Source organism: Falco biarmicus, chromosome 3 (genome assembly GCF_023638135.1).
Source record: "Falco biarmicus isolate bFalBia1 chromosome 3, bFalBia1.pri, whole genome shotgun sequence".
Classification (NCBI taxonomy): domain Eukaryota; kingdom Metazoa; phylum Chordata; class Aves; order Falconiformes; family Falconidae; genus Falco; species Falco biarmicus.
In genome coordinates, this window is record NC_079290.1 from 32862097 (window position 1) to 32877735 (window position 15639).

Below are 15639 nucleotides of genomic sequence, written 5' to 3' on the forward strand. Positions count from 1 at the left end.
GAAGAAGTGCACGGGTCAGGACAAGGCAAATTCACACCTTTTAATTAAAACAATTAGGGCAGTTTGTTCCTCATTGACTAGCACAGTTAAGTTTTATATGCAAGACTGATAATCAGGAAACAAAAGGCAAAGATCCACCTTTTGCTTTTACTTAGAAGAACTCTAAATGGTTAAACAGTAGTTAAGTAATAATTTATCTGAATTGATTGACCCTTTGCATGAAGCATAAAGAATATTTCAAAGCCTTCATAGCCTTTTGGGTAGCACTACGTTTAAATTCACCTGCCTCTTAGTAGCATACTGAGCCATTCACAGGACACTAAACAACAGTACAGGGTAAGATTAAGATGTCCTAAGAACCAGACTAATCTACAACATATTGTGGCCTAATTTCATAGTGGTGAAGAATCTATTGTAAAGTCAGTGTATGAATCCTGTAACTACATGCTGTACTACAGCATGCAAATTTGAAGATCAGAATTGAGAACTTTTCTTACTCTTTTATTTGCTATTATTTCATAATCTCTTTGACTCAAATATATGGCTTCAAATATGTAATCTTCAAGAAGTTTCAAAATTGTACAAATTAAGTGTCTGCTTCAATAAAATCATATTGAAATGTTTGATATGAAAAGACAGATTGTAGCTGGAGATAATCATCATTACGATCAAAATAAAATGTCGAGATCCACAAGAGCTAAAAACCAAGATGGCAGAATACTGTGTTGAAGGTAGGCAATTTTCTTTGACAGAGCTGCCATGATTACCTAATTGAAAATCTAAATACATCTGCTGTTTGGCACTGGCTACAGAGACGGAATATCAAACAGCAAGCGTGCTGAAACGAGCATCTTTTCACAGCTACGCTTCCTTTGGCTCATACAGATAATATCCATTGTTTAACCAAACTGCCGCTGCAGCTTTAGCCTTTGCTCGGAAGGGTATTTACATGCAGGTTATACACATACTCAAGAAAGTAGTGATTTTTGGCAACTTTCCTGAGATACACATAGTATGAGTTCACTCATAGAACAGTCTGAGTGTGACACAAAACCTGAAACATCTGTATATCTCTGTTCTTCAGGATCACTGGCTTTACATCAATCCAGAAAATCAATGATCTGCCAACAGCCAGACTGGGCACTTTAGCTATTTTCTTTAAATTTTATCATCCAAGAGCAGACATTGCCTTTGCTTCATTGCTATTTATTCTCAGTAGCATTTTGAATGTTATTGACATTGAATGACACATCACTGAGCTTGTTGCTGGCAAAACTCAAGGAGGTTTGAACTTACTCGGTTACTTACAGACATCATACAGTTACATTTACTGAAAAAAGCTCTGATTCCCCAGGGCATTTCTCTGATTTTGTATGAGTGTAAATGTTTTGCTTGTGCAGCAGGGGACTCAGCTGCCAGTGGTCCAGGCCACCCCTGTGCTCCCTCAGTGCTCAGACGAAGCTCAAACCCAATCCCTAACAAGTGCTCCTTGTGCTGATTAACTGAAGACATATTTGCCTAGCCAGGTGTCTTTTTTCAAGTGTCAAGAACAGCTTTTATTTTAAAGGCTGTGTTATGTATCCTCAGCACTGCCTCCCTACGGCACACCTCGCTGCCCTCGGGGCACCCAGATAAATACTGTCTGGTTTAAGTGCTTCAGAGCAGCTGAGCAGAAACCTCTACTACAGATGCTTCAGTCCTTGCCACTGGCAAAGCAACAGGAGATGGATGATTCATGAAAGACAAACTCCTCTGAAGCCATGCATTCCTCAGACAAATCAACCTTCAGCAGTGTTTGCCTTGGCAACATTATCTCAAAGAAGCTGTTCTGCAAGCCTTGCTTGCTAGACATTTCTGTAATGTCTTTCAAAAGCAGGGTTTCTTCAAAAACAGGCACAGGTGCTCATCCTCCTTGGAGCCAAAACTCTCTGGAATGGCAGACAAAAATACAAGTAATAAAAGTAATCTCCCCATGTAGCACTTGCAAGTTTAGAAATCTATTTACATGGTGTTTGAGGGGAGCCTTCCCTTGGGTTACATTTGCATTCTCACATTTATTTAGGTAAAATTCACCTCTCTATTGCACAGATGTTTTTAGGTGTAAAATAGGCCCAAGTGATACCCCCCACCCAGGCTGCTCCAGAAACACTAGTCATCTCCAGGACATATTCTGGATAGCTTATGACTTTAACAGACAACAGCAAAAGTGACAAAGGAAAGTCACAGCCATACTCTCTTTTTAGTTGAAAGATGACTTCAGTGAGTGAGAAGATATTGAGCAAATAATGAGCAAGGCCACATATATATTTGGAGTCTACGTGCCTGAAGACGATGGCACATGATGAGTCTACAGGCACTGAAGGAAGTCATGGTGATGCAGAGGAGCCGGATGTCTCACAGAGATGCCACCAAATGCTGGAAGGCCACAAAACAGCTTCTTGTTAGGACTGTGAGCCTTTCCTAGCAGTTAGACACGCCTGTGGGCTCCACAGAGGACTATCAAAGCAGTGTTTCCATAGCAGGAGCCACATCAGATGAAGCTCATATGGCTGAAAGGCAGCCCTAGGGCTTACAGCAACTGGAGGAGTCACATGGAAGAGCTCATGGCAGTCAGAGGGAAAAATCCCACTGGGCTAAAGCTCATCCTGGGGTTCACCTCTGCAGGATGGGATTTGGACAGCAGAGCCCACGGCACTGTCCCTGCCCAACCAGACAGTGCCCAGCCTGCCTCCAGGCTGGCGACGTGCGCCCTGCCAGGGCAGTCCGGTTCTTTAGGGCCGGGGCTCTACAGGCACAGCCCTTTGCCCTTGTAGGGCAGAAAATAGCAGAGGGAGAAGAGATAACAAGTGAAACCAAAATCCACTGCGGCAGAAAGTATCTCATTCCAGGAACATACAACAGAGGCTAGGAAATGACAGCGCTCAAAATGAAGCCGTCCCTTCTGCCATGGGAAAGGCCAGGGCCAAAACCACAGCCCCAGCCAGGCCCTCACAGCTCTCAATGGGAACTGACTCCCTAAACCCCTCGTGGGAGTTGTGAAAGCCCTTTTATAGCTTTTTGAAATACGGCTGCTTTGAAGAACTTAAAGCCTTAAAGCACCTCACTCGGGCCACAGTCCCCTGCAGGGCTGAAGCAACCACAGCGGGAAGGCAATATATACGGGGGTCCTCCCTCCAGCTCACCTGCGCCTGGGGACCTGCTGCGTGACTTGCCTTTTTAGAAGGAACCGATAGTCCATACCTGCTGTAAAAGGTTTGGATCAGAGCACTTGAGTGCTGAAATGTATTTCCCTACATACAGAGAGAATGAGGCAGTGGGAGGGGACACAAGACAACAGGCATGGATGGACCGAAACATACGGAAAAAGTTGAAAAACACCTGATTAGTGGCATATGGGTTGGAATCAGACCAAGGAAGAGCTGCCAAAATAATAATTTTCAGTGTGCCAAAGAGTATGCTGGTAATATCCACTAGGGTCTAGGCATAAGGGATTGCATAAAAAAAAGCACAGATATAGGCTGAATCTTTAAAGATTCCGGGCAAATGCACTAAGCTTTCATTGCCTCTGATCTGTATTATGTGTTGATCTAACCAGAAATAATTATTCTGAGCTATTATTCCAGCTGTTATGCTGGAAAAGCTTAGCAAATGGTCCCAAGGGGACTAGGCTAACAGGGAGAGGGTTCAGATTTAAAGTAGGCATTTTCTCTTTACAGAAATAATGTTTGGAATCTGGAGCACAGACTCCAGCCCTGCAGCACCTGAAGAGCCCAGGGAGGTGGGATGGGGAATCCACCCAGGCAGTGCCTGGGGCTTTGAAACAGGAGCCAGGGTGGTGTCTGCAGTCTGTCCAGGTGGTCAGGAAGCAAACAGTAGCATGGCAAGGGTCCCTGGAGGCTGTCCTACATGGGCTTTGCCTTACTCATCCATTTTACCAGTACTGACTGAATAATTTGGGAGCTCATACCAGTGATGCTGCAGTTGAGAGAATTTCTGTGCTCTGGCTCCCATCCAAAATACATAGTCTGTAGTCATCCAGTAAATGTATAGCTCAAACGTGGCTACTATGGGCTGCTCATACCTTCTGGGTATCATGGTGCATAGAGCTGCCCTGAGGGATTCCTGCACATGGCTGTTTTTCCTCAAGGAATGGCACACAAAAGGTGGGTCACCCTCTTATACTGTGACATATCTGACCAGGTCCACGTGCATGGAGGGAAGAGCCCATGCACTGCTGGAGCTGCCACCGAGCAGCCTGGCTGTGGGCAGTCCATGGGCTAGCCAAAGACCTCATGAGATGTCAGGATGCTGTGGCCCCAGATTAGGAGATGCTGACTGATGAAAAAATACTGAAATCAGGAACTCGGCATGCCTTGCTTTGGTGCAACTCTAAAATTTTCCTTAAGAAACAGTTTAATCCCCTAAGTGACAATCTTCAGAGAGCCTCCAGCCCAATTCTGACAGTTCAGGTTGAGGTGATTCAAGAGATCCCCTTCCTGAGGTGCATCCCCTGCCTCTCACAGGCATTCACTCAGTCCTCTGGAATGGCATAAACTAGCACTCTGAGATACAAGCTAGAGCCACTAAGAAGTCACTGTCTGAGGATTGCTGTAGTGAGGCAGCTATCATCCTGCCACAGCTCACCTGGAGACACGAGCAGATGCAGCTGGTAGAAGACTCACCTGCAAAGTCAGTGCTTGTCCTGCCAATAAATAATGAATATGAAAACATTTGGTCTCTGCAAAACTGACTCTTGCGTTACAAGATTTGCCCTTGATCATCATACAGGTGCAGCTCAGTGGCTTTGTGGTTGTTCTGTGGACATCTTGTCAGATAACTCAAATACTTACACTCTGTGAACCAATCTCTCTGGTCACTGACACCAGTGGAAGCAATAGGATGCTACTGCCGCACTTGCTTTTTTATAAAGAATCTTTTATTTATGACCCACAGGGTTTTGCCAGGTTAATGTTTGCATAGTTTTAGAGCTGGGATGGAATTCCCAGACCACTGTGATGAACAACAATTTTGGTAGTGTGTATATTATCGTGCTATTTTATACTGGTTTAGAATACTACATTTGAAAGTGTGATGTTCCTGCTCTGTATGGACATCTGGGGGTGCTGAATGAAGATGTATGACAGAACAAGATTAGTCTCATCTGACTGTATTTTTAATTTTACAGATTCTAGTTCAATGACATTATAAAAGATATATTTTCGGGGGGGGAGGGGGGGAAGCTTTCAATGAGTGCTTGTTTGAAATGTCAGAGAAAAAATGAAATCAGACATAAATGCGCTGGTTCTGGCATTAATAACATTTTGTTGCTGACCTGTGCTGGGTGTTTGATATTCTGGTTAAGCCATCTCTAGAGTTTTAGTTTTCTTTTGTTTAATCAGTTTTTAAATTTCCCCTCATTTGGTTGCAGTCATTCCTGACTGCCTGCAGCATACTGTTTGTTTACTGTGTTCCTCACGGTTAAGGCTTGTTTTTCTGGAAAGTCTCTGCTTCTCTAGCAGATATTACTTACTATGTTTTCAAATACCGTCCTCTTATGAGCTTTAAGGATGTTTGAGATATAGCTTATACTCAATGCTTTCTCATTAACAGCTGGCTTTTATTTGCAAGTCAATAACAGCATCTCTACACAAACCATCTTTTCTAAACCTGTCATCTTAGAGCTGCCCTTTTTGGGGCTCCTGCTTGGAGCTGATCTGAGAGTAGGGAGTGGCAGCTGGAGGTCTGCAACAAGGCCATAATCAAACACCAGTTCTAAACTTGTGGAGGAGAGAGACAGCTACGAGGTCCTCCTTCTGAAGGACATGGCTGGGGGTCACTCCCTCCAGGTTTGACTGGATGGCTGTTTTCACACGGAAAAGTGTTAAAGGGAGTTTTAAACACCAGGTTCCCAGAGCAGGATAAGAGGCTCATGGCCTTAAAGGGTGGCTGTTGTGCTGGCGCATACACTCCACAGCCCACAGCCAGGTAAGCCCACAGCCCCACCACTGGGCGCAGAGTTATTTCTTTCCACTGTTAGAAGAGAACAGATCTGCGGCAGCCAGGCTCCCCTCAACAAAAAAAAGCAGGAGACGATAAAGCAGAAAGACTCTGCTAAAAGCAAAGAGCAGCCCCCTTCTCCCCCAGGAGGGTGTGAACAGAAATGATCCCCACCTTGACGCAGGCAAAGGCAGGGCTCTGCTCTCCCGTTATTCTGTGGTACTCCTTACCTCTGGTCAGTGTTGAACCATCAGAGTCGATGCTTCAACTTCCCTCAGCTGAAGGAAGACTGTTAATCTTGCATGACCAAGAGTTGCGTTCTCAGTAGATTATTACCTTTTATATTCTCCATTTTGACCATCGGACTGTTTGTGACTGGATTTCTGCAACATAGTCTATATTTGAATTTCTATTCCTGTGCTAACAGGAGGGAATAACAGCATGAGGTGATACCAGCAGGGCGTATCTCAAAGCTGCATGGTCGGGAGAGGCCCCTGGCTGACCTTTACCAACAGCTGATACCATTTCACTTGATTGCAAATCACTGCAAGGCTAATGAGGTGCCTCATGTCCCTCTTAGCATACCAGAACAGAAACACCACCACAGACAAGAGCATACAGGTGCTGCAGTCACACATGTGGGGCAACTGTGGTTGCCTGTGAGATGAGGGAGATAAATTATTTTTTTTTTATTAGGAAGGACTACGTTTGGCAGTTCTAGTTTCTCATATTTCTTTACTCCCTCCCTTACAGGCTAGGGACAAGATTTTACTTTTTGAGAGGAATTTAATGAGTTTAAGTTTGTTTTAAATAGCAAAAGGAATGAAATAAATGGAAGAACTTTCCCTTTAGCTGGAATTTTTCCAAATTAGTTCTGTGTGCAATCCACATGCTTTCCTTCAAATGCATGGAGTTTTGCAAAGTAAACCTGACCAAAATTTCATTTTGATATGCAAACCTGGAACTTCTCCTTTCCAAAAGGTCAACGTGCAACGTCTCACCTTTATGAAATTGCTTTTTCTCCCCTCAGGGTTTTCTGTTGCTTTTGACAATATTAAGAACCATATATTTCTTAGTAATGCAATATTCTTTCCCTTGCTGCCCTGTTTTCCCTCTAAGAAAACCACATGACCTTTTCAGTTAAGGGAGGAGTATGGATCTGCTCCATACAGAGCAGAGCTGCTCAGCCATGAAATAAGAACTACAGGTAAGAGTTTATGAATCTGATCCTCTTGTGGAAGCAGTGTACAGCAAGTATTTGAAGAAATGGGAAGAAACAGAATGATATATGTACCTAGGCTGGCAATGAAAGAAGCCACCACCCTAAAAGAAACAATATTTGTATAGCTTCTTTCAAACAGGGGAATAACTGTTTCATAAAGGACTTTATCAATTAAACCCAGCTGTCAGAAACCACTGTAGTATTTTTGACTTAACAGCAATTCAGCAGGATTTCTTGGCTCTCTTGATCTCTTACTTTATATTGTCTTTGCAAGAACAACCGCCTTTCCTGGTTGTGGATGGCTAACCTGAAGTTCCACAGTTCCTAAATTCATAGCAAGAACACTGTCTCCTGTAATATTCCTATTTATCAGCTTGATCCACTGTTTTGGATGGGTTTTTTTCTTGCTGACAGGCAAGTATCTAGTAAGGTTTGTGATGATAAATTTCTCGGAGGTATTTCAGTCTCACAGACAGAAGGAATATGGCAGCTCTGAGAGGGTCCTATTAAAAGCATATGAGAGAACTTACCAGGGCTGTGTCATGGACAGTAACACAGTATTTGTTACTGTAGAGCTAATACTTGGTTTCCTGTAGCACAGAAGGGTGACACTGGAAGTGTAAGTATCCTTGTCATTAACAAAAGCTAATAATCTGTGTTAACAACAGTGTAAACGTGCTCGCATATCCAGTAACCTTTCTGAGAAGGTACTTAACTTCCCAGCCTTAAAACAAATCATCTCCTCCCTATTAATACAGCATGAGCCTGTGCAGTGCTAGATTAGAAGTCCGAAGGGCAAATGATGGTTGAGCAAACAAAGTTAAGCACGTAAGAGCTGAAACCATTTCAAGTGCATGGACTTAAATTAATAGAACTAAAGTGACTGAACTTAGCCACTGCTGTCCCAATAATAAGTTGTAAAGCATCCATATACAGGTAGGAATGCCAGTGACCAAAGCCTCTGGGGCTGATGTGGTTTCATGTTGTTCTGGACCAAGCAAGTTTGTCACTGATCATGTGAGCTGTTTCCTGTTTTTTAATAGCAACACATAAATAATAAGCTGCGGGGTAACCCCAATGAGCACTGTAAGTCCTCCTGACCACCAAAGTGTTGTAGGATCCATCAGGACTGGGACAGAGCATAAGCTCAAAGTCCAGAGCAGGGACACGGAGCTGCAGGGGCTCTTTGTGATTTCAGGGGGGGTGACGACTGCTGCTCTGTGCCATGCGCTCTGACTCTCATCAGTCTTCAGGGTAGACACATAAACATCTATTGCAAACACCACAAAGAGGTCTGTGGAGGATGCCAGCCGAGCTTGGCTGTGGTTGGTATGTAGCTAAGCTGGAAAGGCACTGGTGAAGGGAAAGGTCCTTCTTCTCCCCACCCCAGCCCTCACCTTAGTATTCAACTTGCACCATCATTGCCCTTGCAAGCCACGGGCAAGCTGACTGAGGGAGGTAACAAAAACACTACCAAAAAACTCTTACAGTGATGGATTTTGTGGCTTCTGAGCTCTAAAGGAGCCTGCTGTGGTGTTGTGGGAAGTGCCGGCTGCTGCATGAGTTGGGGCTGGAGTAACAACCAGAGGTGGGCTGTGGGGGTGGGACTGCCCTCTCAGCAACAGTAAATGGTTGCTCAACAGGCACAGTTGGCCCCTTACTGTCCAAGAGTTCTTCCTTGAAAGTTATTCTCTCTGATTTTCTCAATGGTATTCCTCTGCCTTCAGACACCTGAGAGTACACTTTACCAAACCCACACAATACCTGTTTTCTGAGGCCTGGGAATTACTTGTCAGGGCTAAACCTGTCTGAGCTGTGGGTTTGACACTGTTCAGTGCTTGCAGGAAAAGACCAAAGTCTGGCCCATGCTTCCGCAAGAATTTGCATCTCCCTTCATCCAGTACTTTGGTATTACAGTGCTAAATAATTGCAAGCTTATGTTTCCTTCTCATCCTGTAAGATCTAATTGGTTATCTGAGTTCAGTATAAATACTATTATGGTAACTGCAGAGCTACAGAAGCTCTTTATAGTCTCAAACATACAGAATCTCACACTCTGTTGATACAGGGACATGGTAGTGGCTTCTTTTCTCTGCTAGGGTATGTGGCACAAAACCAACAACGTAACTTGTCCAGAATTGTGCAGCAATTCTGAGAGGGGAAAAGGAGTTCAAGTCAGGTTAAAGACCATGACTATGTATATCAGCAAAAAAATCCAGTGGTTACATTTGTAGTCCTTATAGCAAGGACCTTCCCCTGCTGTGGCCAAAGGGAGCACTTGTGAAGCCTACAGTATTATGCTCCAATTTACTGAATTCAAAAAAGGGAAAAAATAGACAGGGAAGGAAAATCACTTAGTAGCATGAGGGCAAAACTTTCGATTAAGAACATAATAAAGAACTCATGACTTTTGTGTTATAAATACGTGAGTTGAATTCAAGACTTTATTCTTCCTACTGACGTGCCGAACAAATATATAACTGCAAAATGTAGGGAACAAATCTGATTGCTAGATATAGCTTATGGTGTTTTAAAAATGTAATAAGATGAAGCTAATACTAACAAGTATTTCAAACCTTCTTGTGAACACAGTGTCATTAAGAAAACAGCTACATGCACCCAAAGTGCAAATCAAGCACACACGCCAAATTGTGAAACCACAAGACCTGCCCTTAAAGAACCCATAGAAAGGATCACTGCACAACAAAATACATTGCATTGAACCTGTAGAAAACATAAAATGACATGAGGGATGGTTGGTTTTCCTGTTAAGATGTTAAAAGCATGACTTAAAATGCTGAATCAATGATGGATTTTTTTTCCAAGGGGAGGGGGAAAGACATGTGGCTGGTCTTACCATTCTTGTCTGCTCTTCTTAATATCTAAACAAAAAGAGAAAGAGAACAGTATCACTTTTTTTTTTTTTCATGAGTTAATCACACACAATGCTATATTTAGTGGGCATTTATAGTTTGAGCTCTGCATGATATTTTCACAGGGCTACATAAAACTGAAAAGCCCTTAGTGTGTCTCCATCCTTCCATCATAGTATTGCTTTCTTTAACTCCTCTTGTACCATATGCACTGAAAAACAAGACCATAACAAGAGCCATCTTTATTTTCTAGTTTGTGCATGGCTTTTAAGGATGATATTTGGGCACAAAACCTGATACCATATGGTACCACGATACTGGATTCAGGGTTGAGAGAAGTGGTTTAAAGAAACAGAGCAAGGATGATAGCTGGGAGGATGTGCTGAGCATCTGAGATGGTGAGAAAGACTCAGGGTTTGTGTGGGTGGAAGAAGCAAAGGGATAAGTCAGGTGAGGAGCTGGGTGGCATGAAGGGATCAGACTAGGCGTGGGAGGCAGCCAGATCAGATGTGTGGGAGCAAATCTGAGGACTGCTCTGCCAGCAAGTAGAAACCTGATACAGAAGAAAGGGGAGAAGGAAAGCATAGAGGTTTATAAGCTGGGAAGGCAAGGGCAGCACAAGAGTGCCTGCTGCAGATCCTTCCCTGCAATACTTCTGCCACAAAAACTGTGTGTGACCCCAGCTTACCCTCACGGTGTGCAGGTCTGCCTTTTCTCACCAATGTAAATGGCACCTGCTGGAGAAGCTATTTAAATATGTAGGCAATAGTCTGCAACTCACTGCGCAAAGTCTGAGAAGACAATACTGGGAGATGCATCCTACAAGGAGACATGGCAGAGCCTTTCAGGCACAGCCCTACTATCAGTGAGGGGACACAGCACCAACCCATCCAGGACTGTATGCAGGTGCACTGGCCCTCTCTGACTGCTGGTGACATGCCAGCGTGCCCATCTGTCCCTGCTGGAGTCCCACCGCTGGTACCACCACGTTATTCCACACTTTGGAGAAGGGGTCAGGGATAGGGAATGAAAGTGACAGAGGGGGTCTCCTCCAGTTTCTTTGCTCCCTACTCTCCAGATGAGGTGGTTCTGCTGTGGCATGGGTCACCACGTGACACTTCAGATATGTGCAATTGCCATCCGTTGTCATCCTACTATGTTGCCATATGTAGTCCCCATTGCTCCTTCAGCCTGAACCGCAATGGGGAGTCATCCAGGCAGCGCTATAACAAATTTTGGCAAGGGAAGGAAGCAAATCTTCAGAATGTATTTTCTATTGCTGCTATGAATATCAGTAAAGAGCTTCAAAATGGGCATATATTTTTGAGAGCTGATGGCAATGGAAATGAGTATTTAAACAGCTTCTCAAGCACATGCCATAACTGCTCTGCTCCTAGAGGTGAAACCAAATGAGAAATCCAAGGATCCAGGTACCAAGCTCTGTCAGAGCATCTTTGTGACTGTACTCTGTAGGGTGGGGTTGGCGAGGAACTAACGGAATTGTGACCCACATCCAGGACTTCACCGATGGTCTCTAAGCTGAACTTTGCATTGGACCAAGTTCACAGCACAGAGTATGAAATAAACTCAGTCAAGATGACATCTTTGCTCCCTATGCATCCAAATAAATTACATTTGCAACTCAATTTTCAGTATGAGGGTTGGACTATTTAGGTGTTTAAAATTTATACTCTTAAACTGGAAATTTTCTCCTAATGAGAACTAAAGACTAAATGCAGAGCAAAGGAAAGATCATTAAAGGCATTAGTAGAACAAAATGAAAACTTTTTCTACAATCCCTAACAGGTAGAATACAGTCCTAGATTCCTGGCAGGTTTGGCTGGAATTTTTGGGGAAATGTTCATCTTTCTCCTATCTCACTGGCAAGCAGCCTCGTTTCCTTTTTGTGTCACCTGAAGGAAAAAATCAGCCTGCTTGTCAAGCACCGTGCTGCCCGTAGGACTTGGTCCTGCTCTGCAGTTAGTAACTACGTGTTAACAGATAGCAAAGCCAGCGTGCCGCAAAGTTTTGCAGATTTTCAGCTGGAAGTGGAGAGATTTGTGAAATCTGGGGAGGGTGGAGAAACACAGTGCTCTGAGATCTAATGGCTTTCTTCTGCCCAGTTACACCTGATAAAAGGGAACGGTGGGTGCCCCCAGGTAGATGCACACCAAAGGGGCCAGTGCTGAAACCCCACTGCTCACCTTGCAGGTGCCTGGGCTGAGCTGACTGCTGCGGGCACGCTGCACAAGCACGTCTGATGGGAAAGAGCAAGACGTCCTTCAGCAAAGGGATAAATACGCCCGGCGTGAACCCAAGCAATATTAACAGATGTTGTATTATATTATATTAACTAGTGACTTGGGCCGCAAGTAGCAAGGGCCCAAGCAGAGCCACACAGGTGTTACAGCCACACCAGGTGACGCAGCCCACACCTGTTCAAGACTTCTCTGTGAGCAAGAGCGCTAGGTTCTCACGCTTGGCTTATGGATGTACAGGACTAGGACAGCTGCAGCAACGGAGTTTCAATCAACTAGAAATGCCCCACAAATATGGGTCAAGGGTGGCAGAAGTTTCTGCGTAAGTAATTTTTCCTTTTTTTAATTAATAAATTAATTAATGAATTTTATGTCTTTATTAATTATTACTTAAAAGTGTGGGATAATTAATTTTAAATAATTTTTTTAAAGCACCAACCCTTAAGGAAATGTTAATGTTCTTTGGACACCTGATAGGGACTTTGATACAAAACTAGGGAGGAGGTTGCAGGAGAAATCAGGTCTCTGCCTGTCCCCCAGTGGGACCAGGACCTCACCACCTGCCCTTTCTGTGCAGCCTTATCGCCTGTCTCTTGCTGCCTGGTCTAATCTACAGTTAAGTGTGCATGCAGGTGGAGGTGCTTCACTGAGTGGTAATCACAGGGCTGCACACCCCCAAATACCTATGACATGGGTGTACTCTCACAGGAAGGGCCCCCCGGGTCCTGTCCCTGCTTTGAAGCAGGCAGAGACTAGGTTTGAATTTAAGGTTTTCCTCCAGATGTAAGTGCAGAAGTACGGCAGCAGCCCCCTCCCTCCTCTTCACCAGTTTTGCGAAAGGCACCTGCTTTTCTATAAATATGAACCTGACACTGGTTTAAGAAATTGCTGAAAATTAAACAAGAGATTTTCATTTGATTTTCTTTTCCTTTTTTTTTTTTTTTTTTTAAACCTTTGGGTGAAATTAAATGTTTTCAGTTTATCAGATATTCTGACCATGTACAGTTTCCCAACCCAGTGTGCTGAGCTGAACTGGAGAGTTGGCTCCATTCCATGTTTTTTAACTCTTTCCTAGCAACTTAGGTTTCTCTCCTGTCTTTGTGACGTGTGCCTGTAATTGTCCTGTTTCTCTTACAAGTGGTATTTACAAGACAAAAAAGCCGCACTTGCATTACACACTTGAACAATAATAATAAAAGTAAACAAAGAGTCTAATTTAAATGATTTCTCATGGAGGCTAGAGAAATCAGGAGAGAAGTGGATGAGGGCTGCTTGAAATCATTTGAGGAAAAGGTTAGGGAAGTTAATCTGGGCACATACAAGGAAACATCTAGATGAAGGATCCTTTAATACAGAACATGTCATTTCCAGCTGATACTGTGGACTAACCCCAGTATTTGGCCTGAAGTAGATCAGAGTTGGGAGCAGAATTGGTCTAAAGTTTCGTAGGTCTCACCAAGGACAGGGGATACTTTGGACATCTTTGGGTGGGAGCCTGCCTTTCATCAGGACTTGCCATGGGCCAAAGAAACACTCTGTACTGGGCAAATTTAGACAAAAATCTTCCCAGCTGCATGTTGTGAGATGCTGAGACCTTGGTGATGCTCTAGCACAGCATCCCTGAAGGGCAGGCCGGCTGGGTGCACAGGGCAGCACCTCGCTGGCCTCTATCTCAAAGGGCAGAGGGTCTCAGGGTTGCTCTGCACATCAACCCTGGGAACCTCAAAGCCGTCAGGGTCTAATGGGATGGGAGGGAGCCTGCACAGTTTGGGAAAAAACTTTTGCAGGGTGAGAAACTCTTCAGTGAAAAGCCCGGAAAAAAGTTAAAAGTAATAAAAATCCAAACAGTGTTTTCACCCAGCACCTCTCCTAACCACCCCCAACTGCTAACCTGCTCTCCTCATGCATGCATGCCATCAGAAGCAAACTCATTCCCCTCATTAACATTTTAAATGGTAAAAACATTTTTTGGGGGAAAAAAAAAAAAAAAAAGGAAGGGGGAAGGGAACAGGGAAAGGGAAATGAAAAGGAAAGGGGAAAGACCCACAGTCTCGCGGGGCTTACACCCCCTTACACCCCACGGAGGTAATCGTGGCTCCAGAAGAAAAAAAAAGGGGGGGGGGGGGGGGGGGGGGGGGGGAGGCAAAGGAAAAAAAAAAAAAAGCAGCGGAGAGACAAGGAAAAAAGGCAAAACATAAAAAAAAGACGCCCCCACCCCCACCCCCCTCCCCCCGGCTTGCAGTTGCTGCCTGTGCTGGAGGGAGGGGGTCGTACCAAGGGCGCCGCGTACTCACATCGCGGAAGATGCGCAGCCCCGCTCCCAGCTCCGCCGCCATCCGCCCGCCGCCGCGCCAGCGCCCGCAGCGGCAGCGCAGCCGGGGGGCGGCGGCGGGGCCGGGGGGTCGGACCGCCCCCCGCCCCCGGGGGCCGAGCCGCTCGCCCCGCCTCGCCTGCTGCTCGGGCAGCGCCCCGACTGCGGCCGGGGGGGAGCGCTGGGCGCTGCGCGCCCCTGAGGGCACGGGGCCGGTTGCCCCTGCTGCCCTGCAGCCACCTTGCTGCATCTTCAGAGTGTGTCCGTGGCTGCACCTGCTTTCTGTCCATGAGAGACACTCGGCTCTTGCAGCCTGGCGGGTCAAGCGTTCATCTGTTTCTGCCGCCTGCCCCTGCAGCGCAGTCACTTGGGGGACATCTTTCTGGAGCCACAGGACCCCAGGCTGAACGTCCCGCGAAGTCTCCGCGCTGCGGGGGGTGATGGGGGAGGACGGGGATGGGGGAGCAAAACTGTGCTTGCACGCGGCTGGTGCTGACGCCACGATAAGCTGCGCTCTGCAGAAGCGCTCGAGCTTGAAAGTAAGGCCCTTGAGTACAGCATGCCCCTCAGAGTGGCCTGGCCAAAAAGCTTGGGGGGCTTGGGAGTGCTGGTGGTTGTGGAGGGGTGGGAGTAGGGAGCTGAGGGATGGGGCAGGAGCAGGCTCTGCAGGTGAGGCCAGGCGAGGAGGAGGGTGCTGAGGCGCGGCAGAGAGCAGTGCTGAGGACATCCCCCCATGTTATCTCAGACACGTGCGGAGAGGTTTTTATGTGGACATCACGTAATGGGGCTTTGTCTTGGTTCTCCCACCACACACCACCAGTGGATGCCATTGCATCATATATTACCCTAATATTATACACTATACACTATACATTATATATTAGATTATTATATATTATTATAGATGATATTATGCTCCATAATAAATGTTAGAGTGAAGTTTTTACGGTAACACACCTTCCTGTATAAAAAGCCTCA

General features: G+C 45.3%; 1 protein-coding gene across 2 annotated transcripts in view; it reads right to left on the reverse strand.

Annotated features, from left to right (window-relative positions):
- The window catches only part of NECAB1 (N-terminal EF-hand calcium binding protein 1), a 66626-nt gene extending 51872 nt beyond the window's left edge, over positions 1-14754 (reverse strand). For both annotated transcript variants that reach the window (XM_056333455.1, XM_056333454.1), the window contains exons 1-2: positions 14645-14754; positions 10077-10101 (exon numbers count right to left, since the gene is read on the reverse strand). In XM_056333455.1, the coding sequence (XP_056189430.1) occupies positions 10077-10101; positions 14645-14686 (67 nt within the window). In that variant the 5' untranslated portion in view covers positions 14687-14754. The remainder of the gene's footprint in view (positions 1-10076; positions 10102-14644) is intronic.
- Between the last annotated feature and the right edge of the window lie 885 nt (positions 14755-15639).